Source organism: Protopterus annectens, chromosome 3.part1, assembly GCF_019279795.1.
Source record: "Protopterus annectens isolate FY-2018-M chromosome 3.part1, PAN1.0, whole genome shotgun sequence".
NCBI lineage: Eukaryota > Metazoa > Chordata > Ceratodontiformes > Protopteridae > Protopterus > Protopterus annectens.
The window spans coordinates 767,833,375-767,845,874 of record NC_056732.1 but is presented as its reverse complement, the minus strand read 5'-3'; the positions used below and the strand labels follow the sequence as shown (position 1 = coordinate 767,845,874).

Here is a 12,500-nt window from a genome sequence, read left to right as displayed (position 1 = left end):
AGAGAGGAAGGAAGGGATGGACAGATAGAGTTGTGTGCGAGTGTGTGTGTGTGTGTGTGTGTGTGTGTGTGTGTGTGTGTGTGTGTGTAAGTGTGTGTGTGTTTGCACGCGTGCATGAGCATGCAGGTGCATGTGTGCTTGTATGCATATCTGCATGCAAGTTTGTTGGTGAGAGAAATTATCACTGTACAAAGCAGCATGTATCCGTTTACAACAATTAGTCTAGAATACTTTTCTGATGTTTAGTTGAGGCTAAATGAATTTTCAGTTATTTAATGGATGCTTATAGGTTCATAGGTGGTTACTGGACTATTGACCCCAGGTCTTTATAAGCCAAGCAATGTGTGCCCAATGTAATACTAGAGAAACCCAATATAAAGTACCTTGTCTAAACTTGAGACCTTAGTTAGCAATGACTGCCCATATCTAGGAGGGTCATAGGTGAAATCCCTGGCAGGAATTTATGGTTTCCCATCCAGTCATCCAGGCTAAACTTAAACAGGATCATAGAGGGGGGTTGTTTGATGTAATAATCAAATATCAACAAAGATAATCTCTTTACCTTTGTTGAACCTGACATTTGTCAGCTTGCTAGTATTTAGTAATTCAACCAATTGTTTAAATATGTTACCTATTCTCTACATACTCTTGTAATGTACTTATTCCAGATGTTAACTTTACTGTTTATACTATTACATTATCTCCTTGTATACAGTGGATATAAAAAGTGTACACACCCCTGTTAAAATGCCAGGTTTTTGTGATATAAAAAAATGAGACCACAATAAATAATTTCAAAACTTTTCCCACCTTTAATGTCCCCTATAACCTGTATAATTCAATTGAAAAACAAACAAATCTGTTAGCGGAAAAAATATAAAAAATAAAAAACATACAGTAAGTTGGTTGAGTAAGTGTGCACACCCTTAAACTAATACTTTGTTGAAGCACCTTTTGATTTAATTGCAGCATTCAGTCTTCTTGAGTAGGAGTCTACCAGCAGGCCACATCTTGACTTGGGAATATTTCCCCACAATTCCTTGCAAAACCGCTCCAAATCTGTCAGATTGTGAGGGCATCTCTTGTGCACAACCCTCTTCAGGTCACCCCACAGATTTTCTGTTGGATTTAGGTCTGGGCTCTGGCTGGGCCATTTCAAAACTTTCATTTTTTTCTGCTGAAGCCATTCTTTTGTTGATTTGGATGTATGCTTGGTGTCATTTTCATGTTGAAAGGTGAACTTCCTCTTCATCTTTAGCTTTCTAGCAGACACCTGAAGGTCTTGGGCCAAAAGTGACTTGTATTTGGAACTGTTCACAATTCCTTCCACCTTGACTAAAGCCCTAGTTCCAGCTGAAGAAAAACAACCCCAAAGCATGATACTGCCACCACTGTGCTTTACCCTGGGGATGGTATTCTTTTGGTGATGTGAATTGTTGTTTTTGAGCCAAACGTACCTTTTGGAATTGTGGTCAAAAAGTTCAACCTTGGTCTCATCAGACCATAACACATTTTCCCACATGCTTTTGGGAGACATGATGTATTGTTTTGCAAATTTTAGCTGGGTCTGGATGTTTTTCTGTGTAAGAAAAGGTTTCTGTCTTGCAACCATACCCCATAGTCCAGACATATGGAGAATGCAGGAGATTGTCACATGTAGTACACAACTAGTACTTTCCAGAAATTTCTGCAGCTCCTTCAGTGTTGCTGTAGGTCTCTTGCCACCCTCCCTGACCAGTTTTTGTCTTGTCTTTTCATCAGTTTTGGAGGGACAGCCAGTTCTTTGCAATGTCACTGTTGTCCCATATTTTCTCCACTTTTTGATGACTGTCTTCACTGTGTTCCATGGTATACCCAATGCTGTGGAAATTCTTTTGTACCCTTCTCCTGACTGATACCTTTCAACAATGAGATCCCTTTGATGCTTTGAAAGCTCTCAGTGAACCATATATTTTGCTGTAGCAGGCAACTGAGTAAATGTCAGGAAAATCCTACTAGGACAGCTGGACTTTATTTGAGGTTAATCAGAGTCTCTTTAATTGATGAAAGGTGCTTAGCAAGAAGACTGAATGCTGTAATTAAATCAAAAGGTGCTTAGCAAGAAGACTGAATGCTGTAATTAAATCAAAAGGTGCTTCAACAAAGTATTAGTTGGTGTGCACACTTATGCAACCAGCTTATTGTACTTTTTTATTTTTTATATTTTTCCCCTAACAGAGTTGTTTGTTTTTCAATTGAATTGTACAGGTTATAGGTCACATTAAAGGTGGGAAAAGTTTTGAAATGATTTATTGTGGTCTCATTTTTTTTATATCACAAAAACCTGGCATTTTAACAGAGGTGTGTACACTTTTTATATCCACTGTATGCCTCTTCTTATTTGTGAAGCTTTTCTCCCAAGCCTCAACTGAGAATGGGCTCATAACAGCCCAGTAGACTAATGCAAATAAATCAAATAAATAAAAGCTGGTAGCCTATTTCAGGGAAGCGGCCACCTCTCAGAAACATAGCTGTTTGTCCAGCAGATCCTATTTATGTTGCAGGCCAGGTTAGCATCCCTGGAGTGAGTAGGGTTGCCACCTTTCATTCTGGCTAAAAGCAGAGTAAGGCCGCACCCCTCGCATCACCTGTAACCCCACCCAGTCTTGCTCAATCTCTCCCTATGTTCCACCTATTTTGTGATGTCACAGTAATGACAGCGATCGGGAATACCTCCTTTGCCTGATCCTGATGCCTGTTTACAGCTGATTTACTATGCTTTTCTGTAAAAAAGCATAGTAAATCAGCCGATTTAACAAGCTCCAATAGCCTTTCCTTTTTTGAAACAGAATACTGGAGTTTGTAGAGTGTTTTCTGAACTACTGGAGAATCAATTTGATTTCTGGAAAAAAAATGGATTGGTGGCAATCCTAGGAGTGGATGTTCCTTGTCCCATTTGACTTGTGGATGTATAGCATTTCCATTGGATTCGAGATTGCTCTTTAGGCCAGGCACAAGTCACCTCTAAGTAGTCTGTATGCTACTGAGTACACTGACAGTGTCATATAAAAAATACATATCAAAAGCATTTTTGAAAAAACACACTTAGTAACAATGTATTATAATAACTATGCTAAAATTATTTTATGGCTATAATGCTTGTATGGACGTGCTCCTAAAAATGGCTTTAAAGTAACCTTCTCATTAAGTCCTCTCCCTTTATGTTCCTGTAGTCTCATGATCCACCGATTTTCTTACACGTTCTCTGGGGCTTCTATTCGTCTTGCCTACATTTTATTTGGCCGTGTGCCAAGTATGTGGTTGCTTCTATGTAGGCAAGACGAATAGAAGCCTCAGAGAACGTGTAAGAGAACACATATATGCCATTAATAAAGAAGATGACCATAATGCCCTAGCCAGGCACATTTTAAGTGTAGGTACCTCACATTATTTTAGGTTCAGTGTAGTACAGTTAGTGAAAAGATATAACAAAAGATTCACTTAGAGCAAATGTTCCCAGTAAACAGCTATAGATAACGAAAAAACCAATGAAGACACCAGGAACAAAGCAAATAGTGATTAGAGCAATTCTGTCCAAGATAGCATAAACTCTCAGGCTCTTCAAACAACTGGAACACAACGGTTGTACTTTATAAAAGTATCTTTATTCCGTGCACAAACTAATGTTGGTTAGCGCTTTCGCTGTAGCTTCATCAGACCAACACTGATTTTTACAAAGGTCTTTAAATACTGTTTATGGCGGGAAAAAGAAAATCAGCATTTAAAGGCATATACCTATTAAATCCATCATGAAAATTAAACAATTCAGCTCCCAAGTATCGGAAGTACATATATCGGAAGTACATCTATCAGTAAGAACTTTATAAAAACTTTAATCCCATTAAAAACAGATATATAAAATATATAAAAAATCATTGTTACTCAATTCAAAATACATCTATTTAAAATGACTGTATTCTGACACATGAAACCAGACATACATAAACAATCTATTACAATTGATAAACATACCAAGATGCTGGAAGTCAGTGCACATATCATATGTGGAATCACAGTCTAATAACTAAGTGCTAAAACCATAAAAAACGGCTAGATTTGAATCATAAAGCCTATGCTGTGAAATGAAAAATGACAGGTAGAGGTGTATGGCGGTGTATGCGATGGATGTATAGATCTCTAGATGTAGTTAGTTCTTCAGTCTCCTCATTTTTAAAAACGGTTTAATCGGGACCTTCCCATTTAAACCGGGTGGAACATCAGCCCTAAGCCTAATGATCCAGTTGCTCTCCTTGGACTCGGTTAGATTGCAAATGTCACCACCCCTCTGTGTCTCCTTTATCATTTCTAGTATCCTAAACTTGAAACTATGTGTCTGATCAGTTTCAAAAACGTGCTTAGCCAATGCATTCCGCAAATGCACTTTCCTGATGTGATAAACATGTTCCCGCATTCTATCCCTAAGGCATCTATTGGTTTTACCAATATAGAATGCGGGACATGTAGTACAAGTGGCCAAATACACCACATTGGTGGACATACAATCACCTTTCGTCCTCATTCTGAAATCACCATAGCCATTAGGATGAATAAAAATGGTTTCAGACTCGATGTAGTGACAAAAGTTACAATGGCCACAGGGGTGTGTATATAAGTCGATGTTCCCATTGCCATCGCTAAGGGACTTGGGATAGCATAGCATTTTACGGAGACTATTCTTGTTCTTATAAATAAACTGTGGTCTCTCACCAACTATCTCTCTCACCTCTGGGTCTACGGATAACACATGCCAATGTTTATTAATGATGTCCTTAATGGACCCTATATCTTTCGTGTACAGCATGGAGTATGGAACACTATTTAAGATGTTTCTCTCTAAATTACCATTGTCATCCCTCATGTGTCTATTTGAAAAATAGGGAGCTGCTCTACTCTCCCTTAAACCTTCTACATCAACAAGCCCCCTTGTCAAGTCACCTTCTGTATACCCACGATCTTTCAATCTAACAGAGAGATCCTGAGTCTCACTCAAAAACTTGGAGTCACTCGGGGTGTATCTGGATACCCTCATAGCCTGGCCTCGTACTATGTTCTTATAGACGAAGCCAGGGTGCATACTCGTGCGGTGGAGTAAAGAATTCCTATAACAAGATTTTCTGTATAGGCCGGTGTTGTAAACACCTCCTTCCAGTCTTTCCACGTACACATCCAAAAATGGTATCCTGCTCTTGGAGGACTCCATCGTGAATGTCAAAAAATTTGTGGTTCCATTCAGCTCATTAACAAATCTACTGAGTTGTGAACTTGATCCCTTCCAAAGAAAAAACAGATCATCGACGAATCGCCGATAGAAACAGACATGACTATTATACAGTGCATTGGTAAACAATTCCCTAACCTCCCATTCAGCTATAACAAGGTTGGCGTAGCTATTGGCACAAGAAGTGCCCATAGCTACGCCATCCTTCTGTAAAAACAATCTGTCAGTAAAGCCAAAAACATTGGACTCTAACACCACTTTCAAAAGTGTCATGTATAAAACAATATCACTTGTTGTATAATCAGATGCTCTTCTCAAACAATTGGCCACCATCTCAATTCCTACTCCATTTGGTATCATGGTGAATAGTGACTGGATGTCCATTGTCACTAATGTATATACAACCTCTGTAGAATTTGAACCCAAAAAACCATACAGGTCCAAAAGAAATTGTTTGGTGTCTCGTAGAGTGTACATATTCTGATCTACAATAGGTCTGAGTTTACTCTCTAAATAAATTGAAATTGGCTCCGTAGACCAACCCCTCCCTGCCACAATCGGTCTCATTGGTGGGTGGGTGATGTTTTTGTGGATTTTCGGGAGCCCTTGAATGACGGGGACCAAAGGATGAAGAACTCTCAGGAAGTCATGCAGTTTAAAATCAATGACCTCCCTATGAAAAAGATCTAACAGTAAAGACTGTATACCTGTATGGATTTCACATACATGTTCAGATGTAACTTGGGTGTAGAACTTGGTATCATTCAACATCTCTAACATGTCTTCATTGTACCTGGGAACATCATAAACGACCATACCACCCCCTTTGTCTGCAGGTCTAACTATGATGGTGGGGTTGTTGCACAAATCGCGTAATGCTTTCCTCTGATTAAAGTTTAAATTATGTATTTTTCTAGTCTTACCTCCATTGGTCTCATAATACATTCTGTACATGTCATCTTCAACTAACTTGCTGTAAGCCGCTAATAACGGCTGGGTGGGAGGAGTGTAAATACTGGGTTTCCTAAGGGATCGCTCATAAGTAGCCCCTTTAAACTCTAATCTCAGAGATAAACCACGTACAAATAATTTAAAATCTCTTAGAGTTTCCTCCAAGGTACTGAAGCTCGTGGGAATGAAAGATAGACCTCTCCTGAGGACCTCTAACTCATGAGGTGTTAAATCAACTGAGGACAGATTGAACACTAACTCTTGTTCTTCTGTCCCCACATTTTCTTGATGTTCATGGTCTGAGGGCGGTCCGGGGAAAATTTCCTCTTCTGCCGCCCTCTGCTCATCGAGCGTCTCCTCCCCTCCCCTGGTGGTGTCCTTATTGGAAAAGGACGTTTGAAATTGGATGTCATGCCAGCAGGGGGATCTAAAATACCAATTAAAGGATTGGCAGCGATGTCTATATTGTCTTTAGCTGTCGTTTTCCTTCTAACTACCGGACCACTATTAGATGTGTCGGCCTGGTTATTCACCATGTTGTCGGAGGGATGCAAACGACTAACATTGTCTGTACTACACACACCCAGAACCCCGGATAACCCTCCATCTGTCAGTGCATCCCCTCCTTCAACAAAATATTCACAAGAATCCTGTCGGTTTCCCTGACCTAGAGTAGTCTGTAATGTGTCTGTACATTCAACATCAATAACATTTGAACATTCAGCATCACCCACATTATTAATAGTATTAACAATGTTAACATTGGAGGTATTCCACCTTCTTTGTATCTGAGCGTTAGCACCATTACTTGTTCTGGGCCAAGTGAAGATATTACCTAGTCTAAAGTCCGTAATATCCCTTTGCAACTTTGCCCTTTTCTGATTATACAGGCGCTTCTCATACTGAGTGACATTATCTAGTAGAACATGGCAACAGTCATTCGTTTCCCTCGCTGGAAACTTTGAAAAAATGTCTAACTTCTGCTGACTAATGTCTGCTCTTAATGTCTCTTCAATCGGTAGAAAAAATTTATTCAGCAACCTCATATAATTGAGGCTTACCTCCAAGTTTAATTGTTGCCACTCATACAGGAGTTCAGGGTATTGCGTCGCCGTTGTCGGCATCTTCAGAACTCTGAGACCTCTCGGAATCAGCTTTCTCTGCAAACAGACGTCAAAGTGTTCTCTCTGCGTCTGTAGACTCTTCAGTTTGTAGAGATCCGTCTCCAATTTCTCAACTGCAACTCGTAGGCCTTCTCTATCGAAATTCACCTCTCCGTTAGTACGCGGACAGTCTTCACATTCAAATGTCTCCAACGGGTTTACATCATGTCGCAAGCAGTCAGCCAATCGATCCACGGCTGGTCTTGACGTATCATTAGCTTGTAATCCACGCATTGAGTACGGAAGCTCAACGCTCTGTATCTGCCCTTCACTCATGCTCTCCAGTGAATCAAAACAGCCAAATTAATCCAAGATATAACAGAGCAACTGGATCATTAGGCTTGACATGACATGATGTAAACCCGTTGGAGACATTTGAATGTGAAGACTGTCAGCGTACTAACGGAGAGGTGAATTTCGATAGAGAAGGCCTACGAGTTGCAGTTGAGAAATTGGAGACGGATCTCTACAAACTGAAGAGACTACAGACGCAGAGAGAACACTTCGATGTCTGTTTGCAGAGAAAGCTGATTCCGAGAGGTCTCAGAGTTCTGAAGATGCCGACAACGGCGACGCAATACCCTGAACTTCTGTATGAGTGGCAACAGTTAAACTTGGAGGTAAGCCTCAATTATATGAGGTTGTTGAATAAATTTTTTCTACCGATTGAAGAGACACTAAGAGCGGACATTAGTCAACAGAAGTTAGACATTTTTTCAAAGTTTCCAGCGAGGGAAACGAATGACTGTTGCCATGTTCTGCTAGATAATGTCACTCAGTATGAGAAGCGCCTGTATAATCAGAAAAGGGCAAAGCTGCAAAGAGATATTACGGACTTTAGATTAGGTAATATCTTCACTTGGCCCAGAACAAATAATGGTGCTAATGCTCAGATACACAGAAGGTGGAATACCTCCAATGTTAATATTGTTAATACTATTAATAACGTGGGTGATGTTGAATGTTCTAATGCTATTGATGTTGTATGTACAGACATATTACAGACTACTTTAGGGCAGGAAACCGGCTACGGATTCTTGTGAATATTTTGTTGAAGGAGGGATGCACTGACAGATGGAGGGTTATCCGGTTCTGTGTGTGTAGTACAGACAATGTTAGTGCTTGCATCCCCTCTCCGACAACATGGTGAATAACCAGGCCGACATCTAATAGTGGTCCGTAGTTAGAAGGAAAACGACAGCTAAAGACAATATAGACATCGCTGCCAATCCTTTAATTGGTATTTTAGATCCCCTGCTGGCATGACATCCAATTTCAAACGCCCTTTTCCAACAAGGACACCACCAGGGAGGAGGAGACGCCGATGAGCAGAGGGCGGCAGAAGAGGAAATTTTCCCCGGACCGCCCTCAGACCATGAACATCAAGAAAATGTGGGGACAGAAGAACAAGAGTTAGTGTTCAATCTGTCCTCAGTTGATTTAACACCTCATGAGTTAGAGGTCCTCAGGAGAGGTCTATCTTTCATTCCCACGAGCTTCAGTACCTTGGAGGAAACTCTAAGAGATTTTAAATTATTTGTACGTGGTTTATCTCTGAGATTAGAGTTTAAAGGGGCTACTTATGAGCGATCCCTTAGGAAACCCAGTATTTACACTCCTCCCACCCAGCCGTTATTAGCGGCTTACAGCAAGTTAGTTGAAGATGACATGTACAGAATGTATTATGAGACCAATGGAGGTAAGACTAGAAAAATACATAATTTAAACTTTAATCAGAGGAAAGCATTACGCGATTTGTGCAACAACCCCACCATCATAGTTAGACCTGCAGACAAAGGGGGTGGTATGGTCGTTTATGATGTTCCCAGGTACAATGAAGACATGTTAGAGATGTTGAATGATACCAAGTTCTACACCCAAGTTACATCTGAACATGTATGTGAAATCCATACAGGTATACAGTCTTTACTGTTAGATCTTTTTCATAGGGAGGTCATTGATTTTAAACTGCATGACTTCCTGAGAGTTCTTCATCCTTTGGTCCCCGTCATTCAAGGGCTCCCGAAAATCCACAAAAACATCACCCACCCACCAATGAGACCGATTGTGGCAGGGAGGGGTTGGTCCACGGAGCCAATTTCAATTTATTTAGAGAGTAAACTTAGACCCATTGTAGATCAGAATATGTACATTTTACGAGACACCAAACAATTTCTTTTGGACCTGTATGGTTTTTTGGGTTCAAACTCTACAGAGGTTGTATATACATTAGTGACAATGGATATCCAGTCACTATTTACCATGATACCCAATGGGGTAGGGATTGAGATGATGGCCAATTGTTTGAGAAGAGCGTCTGATTATACAACAAGTGATATTGTTTTATATATGACACTTTTGAAAGTGGTGTTAGAGTCCAATGTTTTTGGCTTTACTGACAGATTGTTTTTACAGAAGGATGGCGTAGCTATGGGCACTTCTTGTGCCAATAGCTACGCCAACCTTGTTATAGCTGAATGGGAGGTTAGGGAATTGTTTACCAATGCACTGTATAATAGTCATGTCTGTTTCTATCGGCGATTCGTCGATGATCTGTTTTTTCTTTGGAAGGGATCAAGTTCACAACTCAGTAGATTTGTTAATGAGCTGAATGGAACCACAAATTTTTTGACATTCACGATGGAGTCCTCCAAGAGCAGGATACCATTTTGGATGTGTACGTGGAAAGACTGGAAGGAGGTGTTTACAACACCGGCCTATACAGAAAATCTTGTTATAGGAATTCTTTACTCCACCGCACGAGTATGCACCCTGGCTTCGTCTATAAGAACATAGTACGAGGCCAGGCTATGAGGGTATCCAGATACACCCGGTGACTCCAAGTTTTTGAGTGAGACTCAGGATCTCTCTGTTAGATTGAAAGATCGTGGGTATACAGAAGGTGACTTGACAAGGGGGCTTGTTGATGTGAAGGTTTAAGGGAGTGAGCAGCTCTATTTTTCAAATAGACACATGAGGGATGACAATGGTAATTTAGAGAGAAACATCTTAAATAGTGTTCCATACTCCATGCTGTACACGAAAGATATAGGGTCCATTAAGGACATCATTAATAAACATTGGCATGTGTTATCCGTAGACCCAGAGGTGAGAGAGATAGTTGGTGAGAGACCACAGTTTATTTATAAGAACAAGAATAGTCTCCATAAAATGCTATGCTATCCCAAGTCCCTTAGCGATGGCAATGGGAACATCGACTTATATACCTGTGGCCATTGTAACTTTTGTCACTACATTGAGTCTGAAACCATTTTTATTCATCCTAATGGCTATGGTGATTTCAGAATGAGGACGAAAGGTGATTGTATGTCCACCAATGTGGTGTATTTAATTGTATTACATGTCCGCGTTCTATATTGGTAAAACCAATGAATGCCTTAGGATAGAATGCGGAAACATGTTTATCACATCAGGAAAGTGCATTTATGAATGCATTGGCTAAGCTGCGTTTTTGAAACTGATCAGACACATAGTTTCAGTTTAGGATACTAGAAATGATAAAGGAGACACAGAGGGTGGTGACATTTGCAATCTAACCGAGTCGAGAGCAACTGGATCATTAGGCTTAGGGCTGATGTTCCACCCGGTTTAAATGGGAAGGTCGATTAAACCGTTTTTAAAATGAGGAGACTGAAGAACTAACTACATCTGAAGATCTATACATCCATCATACCGCCATACACCTCACCTGTCATTTCATTTCACAGCATAGGCTTTATGATTCAAATCTAGCCGTTTTCATGGTTTTAGCACTTAGTTATTAGACTGTGATTCCACATATGATATGTGCACTGACTTCCAGCATCTTGGTATGTTTATCAATTGTAATAGATTGTTTATGTATGTCTGGTTTCATGTGTCAGAATACAGTCATTTTAAATAGATGTATTTTGAATTGAGTAACAATGATTTTTTTTATATTTTTATATATCTGTTTTTAATGGGATTAAAGTTTTTATAAAGTTCTTACTGATAGATGTACTTCCGATATATGTACTTCCGATACTTGGGAGCTGAATTGTTTAATTTTCATGATGGATTTAATAGGTATATGCCTTTAAATGCTGATTTTCTTTTTCCCGCCATAAACAGTATTTAAAGACCTTTGTAAAAATCAGTGTTGGTCTGATGAAGCTGGCAGCGCTAACCAACATTAGTTTGTGCACGGAATAAAGATACTTTTATAAAGTACAACCGTTGTGTTCCAGTTGTTTGAAGAGCCTGAGAGTTTATGCTATCTTGGACAGAATTGCTCTAATCACTACTTGCTTTGTTCCTGGTGCCTTCATTGGTTTGTACAGTTAGTGAAAAGGACTAATAGATTAGGTAATATAAAAAATTATACTGAAGAATGTGAAAATCGGTGGATCATGAGAATTTTTTTCAAAAATGCTTTTGATATGTATTTTTTTATATGTTGTTACATATTTCAATGAGTTAGTATATATAGTTTTTATACACATGTTTTTAAATATATATATACATATATTTTTGGCAAGAGGTACTTCTTTTTAGGCACACACAATTGTGAATACACTTTTATTTTGAAAGTGATGAAATTGACCATTTCACATTAGTATTTTGATTGGTTGTTTTTAATTGGTGAATGCTTTTAAAGAAGTTTGTGAATATATTTGTTCTATAAGTCTGATGAAGCGTTTGTAACAACGCGAAAGCGCTTACTACTGCAGTGAATAAAGGATTTTTTATCAGCTGTGGAGAGCATCATCTGTTGTTTGTACTACTATTTTCTCATTTGGAAGGTGGCTCTTTATCCAGGACTGTTTGTTATACTTTTATTGGATCCATATTAACTTAATCTCCTTTCTGGCTCTGACCTTTATCAGATTAAGTTCATAAGAGGTCAGGAGGGATAGGCAGACCTGGTAAATGAGGAAAGGCATTGGAGTCTGTTGATGATCAACCTTAGGAGACAAATTCGGTGGAAAAAAACTATGGGGTGGAAAGGCCTAAAACAGGAAACAATTTTAAAATATTTTTCTAATTCACTTATGTTACCAATCAAAGAGGTTTTGTATCAGTATACATTTTCTAAAGAACAAGAAGTACGAAACTCTGAGTGCTACTATTGACTGTAATCCTCAGTG

At 39.3% G+C, this 12,500-nt stretch overlaps 1 protein-coding gene across 1 annotated transcript in view; it reads left to right on the top strand.

Moving 5' to 3' along the window:
- LOC122797720 (CUB and sushi domain-containing protein 3) overlaps window positions 1-12,500 on the top strand; it is a 5,249,173-nt gene that overhangs the window by 4,510,958 nt on the left and 725,715 nt on the right. The window contains exon 45 of the mRNA XM_044066251.1: window positions 8,936-9,070. Within this exon, the coding sequence (XP_043922186.1) occupies window positions 8,936-9,070 (135 nt within the window). The remainder of the gene's footprint in view (window positions 1-8,935; window positions 9,071-12,500) is intronic.